The sequence below is a fragment of the Lepisma saccharinum genome, chromosome 16 (assembly GCF_977018435.1).
Source record: "Lepisma saccharinum chromosome 16, izLepSacc3.1, whole genome shotgun sequence".
Lineage (NCBI taxonomy): Eukaryota > Metazoa > Arthropoda > Insecta > Zygentoma > Lepismatidae > Lepisma > Lepisma saccharinum.
In genome coordinates, this window is record NC_139244.1 from 44,556,477 (window position 1) to 44,572,514 (window position 16,038).

The 16,038-nt window shown below is 39.5% G+C and overlaps 1 protein-coding gene across 1 annotated transcript in view; it reads left to right on the top strand.

The window, feature by feature from the left end:
* LOC146000049 (synaptotagmin-15-like) overlaps positions 1-16,038 on the top strand; it is a 319,549-nt gene that overhangs the window by 52,654 nt on the left and 250,857 nt on the right. Inside the window, exon 2 of the mRNA XM_083137374.1 lies at positions 15,717-15,924. Coding sequence (XP_082993500.1) covers positions 15,801-15,924 — 124 coding nt within the window. The 5' untranslated portion in view covers positions 15,717-15,800. The remainder of the gene's footprint in view (positions 1-15,716; positions 15,925-16,038) is intronic.

The window sequence follows — 16,038 nt, forward strand, 5'->3', positions numbered from 1 at the left end:
CAAATAAGGATACTTTCGATTGTAATCCTTCGAAAGATGTGTGAATATTGAAGTTGTAAGGAAGATCAGAAAATGAAATGTGTTACATACAAGTGAAACTCCCATGATAAATATTTTTATTCCAGACTATATAATCAGGAGCTAAGTACTGCAAAAAGAAACTGATTACCAGGTGTAGTTAGAGATTGGTCAATTCATCACAATCTCCAGACTAACAATTGCCTATTTTGGTGGAGCAGGAAAAGTTTTTATAATATGTAAAGAGAAACTGTGATGTTACAAACATGAGTTTTTTTCTGTTACGCATATGTATTATATACAAAAATGGCTTGGCAAGATTGCTAATAGCTTACCATGCGAAATAACTATATTTTAAATATGCATTGTTATATTAATAAATTACACAGACAGCAAGGTAATGTTGCAAAAAAGTTGTGGCAACATTAACTCCTGACATACCTAACATTGCTACATAATGTTCAGTATATGTTGTGACAACGTTGTCAACCAACGTTGCAGCAACGTTGAAAAAAATGACCCTTAAACGTTGACACAACGTTTTCACAACGTTGTATCAACATACATTCAACGTTGTGACAACGTTAGGTATGTTAGGGGCTAACGTTGCCACAACGTTGTGGTAACATTACCTTGTTGACTGGGGACTGACTTATGGGTAATACGCACTAATCAAGTTCACAACTGACTTCCACTACGCTAGGCAAAACAAAGTCGAACGATTGCTAGTGACAACTGACTTACGGCCCACCTTAGTATAAATTATGCTAATTAGCAATTACTGATGTACAGTAGCGGACACTTCTGGGTTGTAACAACCCACAAGTGTTCGTGACTGTACTAATGTATAGAGTAATACCGAGCATGATATCGGCGGTAGGCCGTAGATAGAGCTCCAATTTGTTCTCCAATTTGTTTCAAGAATGGTGTCTGTCTCGTCTGGTATTTCGAGACAAAATCTAAACTTGTTCTTGATTTGGTTTATTTTACTTCGCATTTCTGCCACTTTTGGGTAATGGCGAAGATGAAGATGAGTGACGATGTGATGAAATTGATGAAGGGACACTCATAAAGAACACCCATGCCGTCGAACGCAGGACCCGTGGCGTTGTAGCCCGCTGTTCTAACCACTACGCCACGGAGGCCGGCTGAAATCGAGGCTTGCCTCGCTGCCACTCCTAATTCTCCACGGACTATTCTCGTAAAAGATCAGGTCAATTTTCTCAAGCAATACGTTTACTGAACATGTAAACGTCTCAAAATCTTGTAAATGTATCCATGACAACTGGAATTAAAAATTAAATTTTGCAACTAGCTGTATAATTTTCACTCTACAAATCTGAAAAAAACCACCACATCTCTTTCGGTAATAAAATAATAATAATGCAGTATAAACCACGGCTTCGTAAGATGAAAATTCCACACGGTGAAGTTCCTGCGTCTGTAATTCCATCTAGCGAGAGATCTGTCCATTCTCATTTCGCATTGTCCGTATTCCTGTATTACCCATACCTGCCACTATATATATATGAAACCTCTCTCACCACTCAACGAGCACACTTGGGGCTTCACCTTGTCAAATCAAAACTTGCCTCCATGAGGGCATATTTCGAAACGAGATTGATGCAACTTCATAACCAGGTTAGTCGCAAACGAGAGAGACTATTACATTATTCAGCTGTTATGGTTTCGACATCCAGCCCCTCTGGCGGAGGAAATCGGAACTGTTAATTTGTTTCTCTTGCGATTGTTTCACTCGCATCACTTACATTGTGAACGGTGTTGTAGTATGAATTCATAGATGGCACTGTTGTTGGTATGCTTTACTTTGTTGAAATTGTACCAGAATTAACATTTTATTTTGAGAATCTGAACTAATGTTTACTTATTTAATAGTATTCGTAATTTAGTATACTCGTAGTTTGTATTATTTTTCTAGTACATTTGCAGAAATGTGTTTTACTTACAAATCTTGTGGTTAAGTTTTATGAGAAAGTTTTATAAATAATTACGCGTATTTGTATTAACTTTTTGTAAGATGTTTGTAATGTAGTTAAGTTTTGAACCTTATAGACAGTAATATTATATTATATATATATATAAATAACATTATATATTTGGCACAAATAAAGTAGGTTCCTGCTGCATAGGGTTGTAAGGTCGTGAGACAATCTGGTTACGGGAATGCACACACTTGATTCGAATAAAACGCAGTAATAAATATATATTCTTCTGGATGTAATGCTTATGACATACTAAGCTTCTTATGAACGGATTTCCTCTAACGAAGGTTTATAATCTATGGTTACAATGACTACAAGAGTTTGTTACATAGAATAGAGGATGACGAGTATAAGTTTTGATTTGATTTGATTTGATTTATTTTACTTCGCTTTTATGTCATTTTTGCCTAATCGCGAAGATGCAGATGAGTGATAATATGATGAAAGTGATTAAGGAAAGAACAACCATGCCAAGTCCGGGATTCGAATCCGGGATCCCTGATGTGCCACATACAGGTGGAACGAATGGGAGAAGAAAGAAGAGTTTACAAGATACTTGTTGGGAGACCTGATGGTAAGAGACCTGTAGGAAGGCCAAGACGAAGATGGAGGGATAACGTTGAGATCAACCTAAGGATGGAAAAAAACTGGATTGAACTTGCCAAGGATAGGGACAGATGGAAGGCTTGTGTTGATGCAGCCATAAACCTTCGGGTTTAAGAAGCCTACAGAGTTAGATATGGAGGTTAGACTTTTGAACACCCCCTAATAAAAAACGTTTCTGCGCCGAGCCACTGGAAAGGAAGTGAACGGAGTTAATCAAACCGCTCAGAAAGAAACTGCCGCATGCAGACCCAGTTAGCAGCATTCATGCTTACAGTTTCAATATTCGTTCGCTGGATCTGACAGCTTTTCAAAGCTAAAATAAATCTTTGAGGGGAAGCAGAGTGAAGCATCCGAACGCCTTGGAAAGCCGTCCAGCGTCTGAAAGATCCGGCGGTGTGCTCCATTCAACACGCCCCAAAAGCAGTGGCTGAGAAATTGCGTGTTTATTCAGACACCAAAAATCTATTTCTTGCTACAAAGAAACAGCTCGCTAGTATGCAACAGGCGAGAGCGAAATATTCACTGATTCTCCGTCACAAGGGCAATTTCAGACGGTTGATTTTTCCGAAACTTGTCCCGGAAACCTTTTCGACCACTTTATTTCAAATTATAAGCCATTTTCTTCTTTTGCTCTGAACCGGGTGCACGGTGCACTCAGGAGAATGTACGTACAGTCACCGTCAATAGAAATGGGATACTCGTTTACGCCTGTATGTTGCCTAACTGTATGGTGATAAGTGGACTTTCATGTCAATTTTCAATGGAAACTTCTACCACCACTGTGGAGTAATGCAACACAAAAATGCCTTGCAGGTAAGAGTGTATTTCAGGATGTCTCAATTGTATTGCCGGTGAGTGTACAGCTGGTGGACGAAGCTGGGCCCAAACGCCACCATGAAATATAAGCTACTTTAAGCCCACCGTCTACCCGAATGGTCTAGAAGAGAATTTCCACAATCCTTTGCAGCAAGAAACAGAGAGATAGAGTCAGACGAAAATTAAAAGAGAAAAGGAATAGAAAAATAAGAAATGTAGAACGAGATGGAGAAAAGGAGGGGAACAGACCAAAACTGAAGAAAGAGAAACAGAAAAAGAACGAAAGAGCAGAGAGAGAAAGGGGATTGAGAGAGAAAAATAAAGACGAAATGGAAAGAAGGAAATAAAAAGGTAAAAAGAGGAACAGAGAGAGAGACAGAAAAGGAGACTAAGAAAAAGAGGAAGAAAGATAAAAAAGAATAAATAGAAGGAAAATAGAAACAGGAACAGTGGGAGAAAGAGATAGAGTAATAGAGGAAGAAAGAAGAAATGAAAGAGAAATACAGGGTGAAGGAAAAGGAAAGCGAAAGAAAATAGAAGAACAAAGGAAGAAAGAGAGTAATAAAGGAACAAGTAAATGCGAGAGAAGAGAAATATAAACAGAGAGAGAGAGAGACAAGCAAAGGAAGAAAATACAAAGAGTGAAGAAAAATAGAAAGAAAGAAAAAAGAAAGGTGAAAAAATGAGAATGAACCCTTTTCCAATATTCTAAACGTTAGATCAAATACGCAATAAATTCTAAGCCACATGGTGTCCCATACAATAATAAGAAGCTTATGGCGGAAGTCACTTCCACCGTACACATAAGCGGCTGTCTGTACTGACTATGCGACAAAGGATACACACATATATTCTGCTTCAAAGTCTCGAATTGTGACATTTTGAGGTTCACATCTTCAGAAAGGGGGGGGGGCGATCGTATTCTCGCTTGCTGCATTAGCGTTCCTTTCTATCCCAAAGGAACCGTCGAACGACCGCGTCCAGGATCGAATATCTGATACAGCTGCGCTCTTTTCGATGCACATGGGTTTGTGCGTTTCGCTGCTTCACGCAATGTTGTCAAATGCTTTCAAAATAAATCCCAATTTTTTTCCCTGAGAATTTCCTTTCTTACCGTAAGATGGCGCAACAAACATTATGTTTTTAAAGTGTACCGTAGCAATTCAGAAATATTTATTTCTATAAAGATGTGGTGGAAACAATTGGGAGGTATTTGATGCATTGAAGATAAAACTTATTTTTAAAGTTGGATCATTTTGTGAAATCAACACGGCTTTGAAATGTGAGCTCTCAAGTTTTTATGACAATTTTATACGTATGAAAGGAATAAAAGTGCAAGACGTTCAGTCAGCAATTCCTGGAATACATCCGGTAGACATAAACCCAACATCACGTATTCATTTTCAGCGCCCTGAATATCAAAACCGAAAATTTATGGTTTTTAATTGTCTAACGTGTTTACAAATATTTATGAATTTATCTACAACAATGAGATTTGTACACGGCAGATATGATTAACCTATAATAACAATATATAATATTACCAATGTATTAAATATTTGACTACAATCTCTATGTTTTATAACATTTTGCTAATCTCATGTTTCAATATATACCCGAGCACATAAAAAAGCATGGTGGGTGCCTTGGTCACCATTTCTTCCCTCGAGCCACTTTGTATAATCCATACTTTTATTTTTCGTCTTAAACCTTTAACTTCAGTAATTGTAAGGAATATAGAAGTAGTTGCTATTCGCCTACAACGTTCTTCGTCAAGTCGCTCGTCCATCTTTCTAGCTTGTCTGCTCTGTGCAATGCCTTGTGGGAACAAAAGTCTACGGTAACAAGTGTAAGGTGAAAACTAGCACGAAGGAAGTACAATACCATTAGTCCAAGTCCAAGCAGCAAATCTAGCCTCGTGTGAACCAGCCTTAAGTCTCGGCACTAATTTTTTAAAACTGTTTGCTTTACCGTCGGCGCATTAAAGAAGGACATGCTCGATTGGCGTCCAAAATCAAGGATTTGCCGCTAGAACAGGTTATTTTCTTAACTCCCTGTACTTAGGCGCACGTTGGAAGCGAGTCTCAAGTCTGACGTTGCCCAGAAAGCTCCGCCCACTCAACTCTATTCGTTGCTCAGGCGCATGCGTATAAGGCCACAATCCACCTGATTGCGCATGCGTATAAGTGGCGAGATACCGCCCGAGGCATCATAAGCCAGCTGACTAGCTACGAGATAAGAGAGCTTTAGCTGTACGTTTCAAACAGTAGAAATTCGACGTTTGTCCATTTCTTCATTAAAATTCCCTCAAAATTAACCTTCGACGGGAAATTTCCTACCCGGGAAACACTGGGCCGCAATTACAATTCCGGTAGTGTTGTAGCGACTATTCAAAGGCGATGGATTAGGATCTGCACGGCGCTTTAATCCCGGGCGCGTGTCTGAGGGTATTTTACTCGTAGAGTCTCCGTAAATTATTTTCGAGCCGCGTCGCACGCAGTGTCTAGGGAAATGGAGCGCGTAAACACTGCTTCAAGAGATCTACGATTGCACGCAAGTCTCGAGTGTGACCAAAGAATTCGCCTCGGGCTTTGTTGTAGAGATATTTCCAATAGATGAAGAGAAATTCCACAGTTTGTAAGAGGAAGAAACCCGTGTACAGATTGCGACCTGATCTGGACTGTATTGACCTCAGTTCAGTGGCGACGATTAGGGGAACAGTTGCCCTCTACTTTTAACCCCGCACTATTCTAAACCTTATATTCAAAGGGAAATAAACTGTCCTTGCACCCTGCCAGTTTTGGCAGCTTGCCTCCCCGGTTTTTGAACCCAATCGCCGCCACTGACTCAGTGTAATGCCTTGTTAAAGTGTTGCCACGTGTCCTGGGTTTCAATTACGGCCAAAAGCAAAAAGGTTAATTAGCACACTGATTTCACAGATCCCTAATTAGTGTAATTTTCATGATTCGGTTTTTTAAAAATATATTTATATGGTGCACGCAACATTCATCTATAATACTTGTCTATGCATGATAAAACATTCAAATTTGAATAAAAACGGTTACATCTTCTTAAAAATTAACAAGCAAACTGTTAAATTTTAAGGGAAGAATACTACTAACTTTACGGTAGCCACTGACAGCATATACTACTATACACTGAGCTTCAACTGTCTTATTTACTCCCTCACTTTCATGTACCACCTGGACCTAAATGACGCAAGACCTTTCAATCCTTCTCGGCTTTCAGAGAGAGAGAAAGGAGGGGGGGGTGGGGGTGGTAGTATTTCGTCAGTATAAAAGATGTGGCAGCACGTTTATAATTATTTTAGCTATACTAACTGTTAGTTCATCATTCCAGATGGGTAAAGTCGACGAGCTGTAACTTTGCGGGTGAACCCTAACCAAGTAGAAAGGGAAGAAGCTACAGACTGCCTTAGCCACGGCGCATAATTCACCTTGAGTTCTGTTGTCGTTGCTGTTCACCACACTTGGGCCTCCCCGATGGCGCAGTGGTAGCGTCGTCGCCTTGTAATCAAGGGGTCCCGTGTTCGATACCCCGTGGAGGCACATAGTGGTTCAGATCCCACTTTAAACTGTAGGTCTAGTCCCGATTAGCCTTACTGTGCATAAAGTGGACTTAAAACACCAACTCAATCAATCAATCAATCTGTTCACCACCCAAAACGCCGAACAGGTGGCAACTATGGAAATGTATCACACTTTCTGAGGGGAGTAGTCTCCCACAAAGAAAAACCTCATCAACTGTAGTTACTATACCGCGTTTGTTACAACCTGTCCCGGTTCCCGCGCTAGGCGATCGCTGGCTTCTCTCCGTGCTGGGGAAAGTCAAAGCCAGGCAGCCAATTAAAATACGCAACGTGGTAACAGCGTCAACGTAAGCGCCTCTCTTCTGGCTTCCATTCGCTCCTCGCTGCCCAGCAGACGATTTTTTCCTCGTTTCTCATTGGCACCGAAACTGTCGACCGCTCGCTAGCGCGGGAAACGGGACAGGTTCTACCAAACGCGGTATAGGTAAATCAAAAAGTAAAGGTAATTTTCACATAACATCTTTATTTCCACACAAGAAGAAGAACTACACATGTCACTTTTCCACATATGCCCCCTGCACGGCAATGCACTTTTGGTATCGTGCAATCAGCTTCTGTATCCCGTTCGCAAAGAAGGTTTTTTGTTTGCTCACGAAGCCACGTCTGCACCGCCTTCTGGACCTCGTCATCTGACCTGAACCGACGACCACGAACAAACTTTTTGGTACACTAATTCACTATTGCATCTGCTGATCCGAAACTTACGTCGAAGAGTTCCGCCACTTGTGCTATTGTGATTTTTCGATCGTCCCTGATAATGGTATTCACCCGTTGGACGTTTTCTTCTGGGCGTCCACTTCGACTTCGTCCGTTACACTTGTGCGTCCCACTTTAAAGAGGTCCACCCACTCATATACCTTTCGTTGAGTTATGGTGCTTGCTCCATACTGCGCTAGCAGCTGAAGGTGGATGTCGGCCGGTTTGACTCCTTCCGACCACAGAAAGCGCAATACGGCGCGCTGTTCCTCGATGGTGCATTTGTGGAGTGGTGCGTCCGTCTATACGTGTGACCTTTTTGCTCCGCGACACTCGACTGAATGGGGCAGTGATGGATATTCCTACTTCCACGTCACTCCAAGTATACACGTGGTGACGTCGACACACCCAGTCTTCGTTTATTCCTGCGAGAGCTCAAAATTGCCTTTAGTTTTTGATATACCCTAATAGTTGTGTCTGATATTTTTGGTATTATTCAAGCATCTTCTTTTTTCTTCTTCTGCTTTTTGTTTCCCTTTCAAAACCAACTCTCATTCCTGGTAGAGGTCTCTTGGCAGATGGAAAAAAAATGAAGCGTAAAAAGCATCACAGCTTGCAACACTGGCGCTGCATTTTCGCGGATAATACAAGGCTAATAATATCTCTCCTCTTGTCGCTACGCAGAACGGTAACTTAATTTTTGCAACTCGCGCGCTACTTATCGGCCGATTCTTCTACGAAACACTGTGAAGAGAAAAATCCCTTTACTGACACAAGAGAACATCGCAGAATACGCTCTAAAGTTCATCGACACCCCTGCCCACATACGTTCCCTCGTCGCTGGAAAATTACAGGGAGTGGTAGAAAGAAACTGGGAATAGTGCATTTGCGTATTATCTAAACAAACATGTAGTTAAAGAAGGATGATATCAGAGGCGTCTTGTGAACGCATGCGGTGCATGCTTCGCATGCGTCAATTGTGGGAAAAAGGATAGCTTGCTCTGCGACGACATTAATGAGCATTTCTACATTCTAATTTCTTCATATTGGAGAAGTATTTATTTTACACGAGAGCGCTCAATTAAGCTTATATTACATTTCTTGGATCTGAAGTGACGCATGCGTCAATTGTGGGAAAAGAATTATTACTTTCTTTCACTTCAGATCCAAGAAATGTATTATAAGTTTAGTTGAACGCTCTCGTGTAAAATAAATACTTCTCCTATATGAAGAAATTAGAATGTAGAAATGCTCATTAATGTCGTCGCAGAGCAAGCTGTCCTTTTTCTCACAATTGACGCATGCGCTCACGAGACGCCTCTGGATAATATACAACGCCTTCATTCGGTTATTGTGCCGGTTGAACATGGCCCGTGAGCAGCTGGAACCAAGAAGTGCATATATTCTTCTATCTCATTCTCATCCTTTCGTCCTCTGTTTTATATCCTATTCTTTCTTCCTCTGCTCCTCTCTTCCTGTGTATTATTCTCCTTTTTCCTGTTTCCTTACCTCCCCTCTTTCTCTTTAATGTTATTTCTTACTTGTTCCTCCATTTCCTTTTTCATTCGTTCTTTCTTTCCCCTCTCTCTTCTTTCCAGTTCATTTCTTCCTTTTTACCTTTGTTTCGTTATATCTGTCTTCTCCTTTCATTCCTCTGTTCCTTTGTTTCTCTATATCTGTATTTTTCTTTCATATCTCTCTTCCTTTATTTTCCTATCGCTTTTTTCCTTTTATTTCTCTCTTCCTTTGTTTTTTCTTTCCTTCTTGGACTTTCTATCTTATTCTTCCTTTCTTTCTCTACGTTTCATTCCCTTCCTTACTCGTTTTACCTTCTCTACGCGTGTGTGCTTGATCTTGATTTAATCGAATTGTTGTTTTAAGTTCATTTTATGCACAGAAAGGCTAATTGGGACTGGACCTCTACAGTTTAAGGTGGGATCCGAATCACCGTGCAATGTGCCTCCAACGAGTATCGAACCCGTGACCCCTTTATTACAAGGCGACGACGTCATCGGGGAGGCTCTATCTTGATTTTAATGTAATCTCATATGGGTGAACTAAAATTATCTTACGGTTGGCAAGAACCCACCCCCACTCCCCTGGTGGTGACGTCGGTGAAATCATCAAACTATTCTTTCTACAACACGTGAGTGAGTCTTTAACAATCTTCACAACAACTTGACTTGTTCACAGCTGAAAAATAATAAAGGCACTCCGGTAATAATTGATCAAAATGTCAATCGTCTATCCATGAAAGCACTGTGCGGGATTGAAAGTATTGCTCAATGGAAAGAGCATGCAGTGTTTTGTTTGGATATAGTTTCGCGCCTCGACACAGGTTGCAGCACTGAAAGTATGATACGCATCGATACAAGGTAAAACAGGGATTTGAGAGGTGCGCTCTTCAATTACTGAAATGGTTTGCATATCCTGGCTGTGACGTAGGGATTGACCGATTCGCTGGCGTGTAAAAATGAAAATAGCAATCCGCGGGTATGGAAAAACAGATTTGTAGCCGATTAACGGATGAATCTTCACTGAAAGCACACAAAGCCCCGTTCAATAAGAGATTATGTATGATTGAATTTATACATTTAACAGGGTTGGTTTTATATCAAATACAGATATAGACGCACATAGGCTATACAAAAGGTCTATTTGGATGGAACCCTTCAAACAGGGGTTTAAAGGAACAGCATATTTGACTCGCATAGTACAATACTATAGACTCGTTCTTAACTTCAGTGTGTCTGTCAATATTATTAGAAGGTTGGCTAGCGTGGTTTTTAGTAGACAGCTTCATTTACAATAAAATGTTAGTGTCTGTTCCATGTACCATGTTCATTTTCCATGTTTATAGAAAGTCTAAATACGTATAATATAATATTAAGCAAGTAGCTGAAGATAAAACTATATTTTTGGGCGGAAGGAGTTGTTGAGTGTCTTTTAAATATGAGCTGCTATCAGTGATGTGCGTCTACGCGTAAACAACGATAGTCTACATTCTACACGTAGACTATTTTATACACGTAGACTACGTAATCTATGAAAACAACATGGCGAAAGATGATAAACTTAGCAAAGGGCGTCGTGGAATTGAAATAAAATTCTACTGCGTATCAGTTGCTGATGTGTGAGAAGAACTTTCCATACTCTTTCTTCCAAATTCGAACAATTTCTCACCTAGGAAGAAACCTAATATAGGAAATATTCTTGTGTTTTATGAAAAAGACCACTCTTGCTTCACGACTGCCATCTGTTGTTGTTTTTTGCATACTATTTATCTTCTTCCATAGTTGATAATAGAAGAGAAGATAAATTTTGTTGTAAATAGGATTCTTTTCATTTCGTTAGGAACCAATACAGTTGAAAATGTCACTTTCCTTTCATGAAACAATTGAAAATTAATTTTAATGCACTTTAGATTGTCTGCGTAGTCTATGTAAACTACAACCCAATGTAATCTATGCGTAGATTACGTGTAGACAACGCATGTAGACGTAAACTTATAGTCTACGGCACATCACAGGCTACAATCAAACGATAGATTTTAGGGTAACATTTTATAAAGGCATGTTTCACTACATGTCGATTGTACCCCATAATGTATTCATACTGGCATTATATACATACAAAAATACTGTACAATATCATTAAGCAACTTAATGTGACATTACGACAAAAGTTTTACAGTGCGAATGATGAACAATTCCGGAATTGATAGTTGGCAATTCTGCTCATACGTCACCGGCAGGTTAGGTTGGCAACTCTACCACGTGTGCAATGAATCATACAATGTAATGTTAAATAAAACCAGAATCACTGTTGCCACATCGCGAGAACATTCGAAGTTTCTTCGATACCTTGATTACATTCGAGTTATCGATACTACTTTCGCTTTTCGAATATTTCGCCAATGAGAGTTTTGGACAATTTCTCATCTACACTTTGCTATGTCCGTTTCAAGTCCTTATAATTCGTGTACGAAAGCCTGCAAGCTAGCAAACAAAGAAGATAGGTTTAAGATAAGCCATGGAAAATCTTCCTTGCACTGTTCAAACATTATTTTCGGGAGAGGAAGGGGAAGAATCGATCCCCAAAGTTCCTCTGCAAATTTGTCCCAGAGATGGAGCCCCGGTAGGCTTCTAAGCTTTTGGAAGTTGTGTTGTCACAAGAAAAGCAAGTTCCGAGTCAGACCAGGATGATTTTGATGGCATAGGTCGAGGAGAGATAGTTTGCGCTTCGCTGCGTTATTCGCTGTGCAAACTTAACCCTTTGCAGGGATTTGTTCCGTGTTCGCACAGAAAGCATCCCACGCGGGACAAGTCTATAAGAAATTAATTACGAAAGCCCCAGGGCAGCTCGGTGTCCACTGCAGAATGCTGTGTCTGCTGAAATTGCGATTTCTGCCGACAAGCATTTCAGAGACTGTATACCCGGCGCCTACACCACTGTCCGTTTGCCGTTTACTTACCGGAGGCGTTTCTTGGTGACCAGACGTCTTTGTGTGCGTAGCGAGTGCCCGATCGGTAATCGTCTTATCGATTACATGTTAACAGGGGCCCCTTCCTGTCCATCCTAAACAACCTATATGTGAAATTTTGAGAATCATTTATTGAAATCACACACGGAGAGACATAAGAATAAGATAGAAGGAACAAGAGAGAAAATACTCCCTATAAAACCAGAGTAAACAAAAAAAAGAAACAAAGAAGGAAGAAAAGAAACAAACCAAGATAAAGAAAATAGAATCAGAGGAATAACGAACGATATATACGAGATACCAAGAAAGAAAGAGGAACAAAGAAAGAAGGTGGACCAGAGTACCAAATGAGAAAAAGAGTAAGTAACACAGGAAAAGGAAGTTAGACATAGAGAAACAGAACAAGTGAGTAAGAGAAACAGAAACAAAGAAAGAATTAAATAAATAAAGAGAAAGAGAAGAAGAAATAGATACAGGAAGAAAGAGAAGGAAAAGGAAGCACAAGAAGAAAAGAAAAAGAGAGGAAAAAGAGACACAGAGGAACTGAAGAAGGATAAAGAAAGAAAGAGAAACAAACAAAGGAAAAAGTGTGAACATTAAGTAAGAAAGAAAGCTACTGGAACAAGAAATATAAAAAAATGTATATAACAAAGGGAGGGACACAAAAGGAAATGACAAACAGGTGAATAAAGAAAAGAAATGATAAGAGTAACAAGAGGTAAAAGGAGAAAGATAGGATGAGAAAATAAAATACAAACATAATCTTAGTAGCGATATCCAGTGATGCACATACGTAATATAAGCGACAATTAAATGCGACACTCGCAACATGCGAGGAAAATGCTTTGTCCTTCATTTTGAAATATTTTGACCCATACAAAAATTCAGCTCAAAAACTCTAAACTTACGATAGTTATTGTAGTCGTAAAATCGACAACTTGCCTCTGTCACCCTTCCGCTCTTTTTTTTTTTTTTTACGCCAGAACACTAAAATTCAAACTTTTTATAACCGAACTGCAGCACGATCGACACACTAAAAGTCTGTGGTTCCTTTGCCTCGATAATTGAATTCAAATCAAGACTTTAAAATGGTAAATAAATGTGGACATGTATGTATATAGTATTTGATAATGTAAATTGGTGTTCTGTTAACATGTAGCTAATGAAAAGATAGTCGCTCACAAAGAAGTCATAACTCTACTCTCCCCCCTTTACGAATCTTCCGTGGAATTATTCTGACGTCAGACATAATAGTTGTGTAATGCGTTGTTGTTTAGAATTTGTGAAATTACTACCCAGGTGTAAATCAATACATTGTTCTAGAAGTTACCCGCAGCTCGCTTGTATCACAAACACTCCACAAAGAATGAAGAAAACTATTTACCAATGTGTGTCCTAGAACCAAGTTTATATCGCTCTTCAGTTGTTATTGATGTTGTAGACTTCGCAAGTAATTTTGGAATTCTGATTTTTGAACAGATTTTATGCCATATTAATGTTCTAGTGCTTTTTAGGATTAAAAATAAGTTTTCTTGAAATGAATTGATGATATCGAATATATGTAAATGTCTCTGTAATCAATTACCTCGATTATCTTTAGTTATAGTATGCTTATTATCTATTGACAGATGATGTGCTCTCATATAATTTCTGTGTTGGTGCCTTTAGTTTGTCAATTCCGCCACTGGAGCGCTGTAACTGCTGTTCACCCAAAAACTCTGCCTGTTATTTTCATCTTTCCATTGACCTGGTTACCAAAAGCCTTTCCCTCCAGATTTTAATTAACAACAGATCATCTAGATTCCTTCCGTTCCACGCTGGAAACATTCCATGGACAATGACCGCAAATTTTGGTTCCGCAAGCCGCGCAGGCCACTGAGTGAGCGTTTTGTGTAGCGTTTTATACGCATGCGCTAGAATCTTGAATAGGATATGTCGCTTATCTCTGAAAGATTATAGAAGTCACTAGCGACACCAAGCGGATGGTTAGAAGAACTCAGTCGTGAAGTTGTTGGACAATGGAGCAAAATTCTGAAAATGGGTGCATAATTGGTGTTATATTACCTATATTGCAGTAAGTGGTACTTTGTAGTCGACACAGAGTTTCGTTGGCGGGGAAGGAAGATGGAGGGGGCAAAGTGAAGGATATGTTTTCTGGTAGGCTCTGCTTCGGTTTCCATGGATACTACATATCTTTGTATCTTGAACTCTATATATTATTTCTCCCTTCCCCTATCAATCTTTTTCTGTTTCCTCACTGCCTATCAGTGATGTGCCGTAGACTATAAGTTTACGTCTACATGCGTTGTCTACACGTAATCTACGCCTAGATTACATTGGGTTGTAGTTTACATAAGCAATCTAAAGTGCATTAAATTTAATTTTCAAGGGTTTCATGAAAGGAAAGTGACATTTTCAACTATATTGGTTCCTAACGAAATGAAAAGAATCCTATTTACAACAAATTTCTCTTCTCTTCTATTATCAAGTATGGAAGAAGATAAATAGTATGCAAAAAACAACAACAGATGGCAGTCGTGAGGCAAGAGTGGTCTTTTCCCATAAAACACTAGAATATTTCCTATATTAGGTTTCTTCCTAGGTGAGAAATTGTTCGAATTTGGAAGAAAGAGTATGAAAAGTTCTCCTCACACATCAGCAACTGACACGCAGTATAATTTTCTTTTAATTCCACGGCGCCCTTTGCTAAGTTATCACCTTTCGCCATGTTGTTTACATAGATTACGTAATCTACGTGTATAAAATAGTTTACATGTAGAATGTAGACTATCGTTGTTTACGCGTAGACGCACATCACTGCTGCCTATACTTTATCTCTCTCTCTACTCATCCATTATATTTTCTCTCTCTCTACTACTGTCTTTTCATTTTCTCTTTCTCTAACTCTTCCGTTCTTTTTCCTTTCTTCAATTCTCTTTCCTTTATTTCTCCTATTTTCTTTCTATGTCCTCTTTCTTGCCTCCAATTTTCTGTTTATTTTCCTATTGTTTCCCTATTTTCTTTTGCTTTCTCTCATTTTCTCTCTATTTTCCCTTCCTTTCCTCCAACGTTCTCTTTGTTTATTTCTCCTATTTATCTCTATACCCTCTTTCTCTTCCCCAAATTTTCTTTCTTTCTCCTATTTCCCCTGTATCTCCTCTTTCTTTTCTCCAATTTTCTCTCTCCCTATCTCTTACTTTTGTTCATTATTCCCCCCTTAGGATCCCACTTTAAACTCTACTTATCTGTGAACTAAAAGCAAATTTAAAGAGCTTTACTATAAATGATTCTAGACAGTTCCCTGCTACTTATAATACGCACGTGCATCAGCTTTTTGTTTGTTTGAGGGAAAATGCCCAAAAAGTCTCGAAACGTGTGTTTGTACACATCATACATATCTTTGTGAGCAGGTGGACTTAGAGCGCACATATTTTCAAACCATTGAGTTCCTTGTGAGTAATTAGGTACGTTGCTTTTCTTCCAGATGTAATGGGAACGGGCACCATTCGCCGACTGTAACACCTACCGTCAACGGTTCTGTTGAGTGATTGCGTCACACGATGGAAAGATGAGGGCGACCAAGGATAACTCGTTGTACTTCCCCTCTTCCCAGAAGGCTGTGGGCGACTTCCCTGTGGCCACAGACGGGCCAGAAGCTGTGATATCTTCATCCGGAACACTCTTTGACAATAGTAAGTAGAACGGCCCCTAAAGCGCCTTGTATACGATCAAATTAATCATGTACAAGTCGTTGAATTGAACGTAATTGAGAGTTGTTGAACAGCGTTCCTATTGGAAATCTTGAA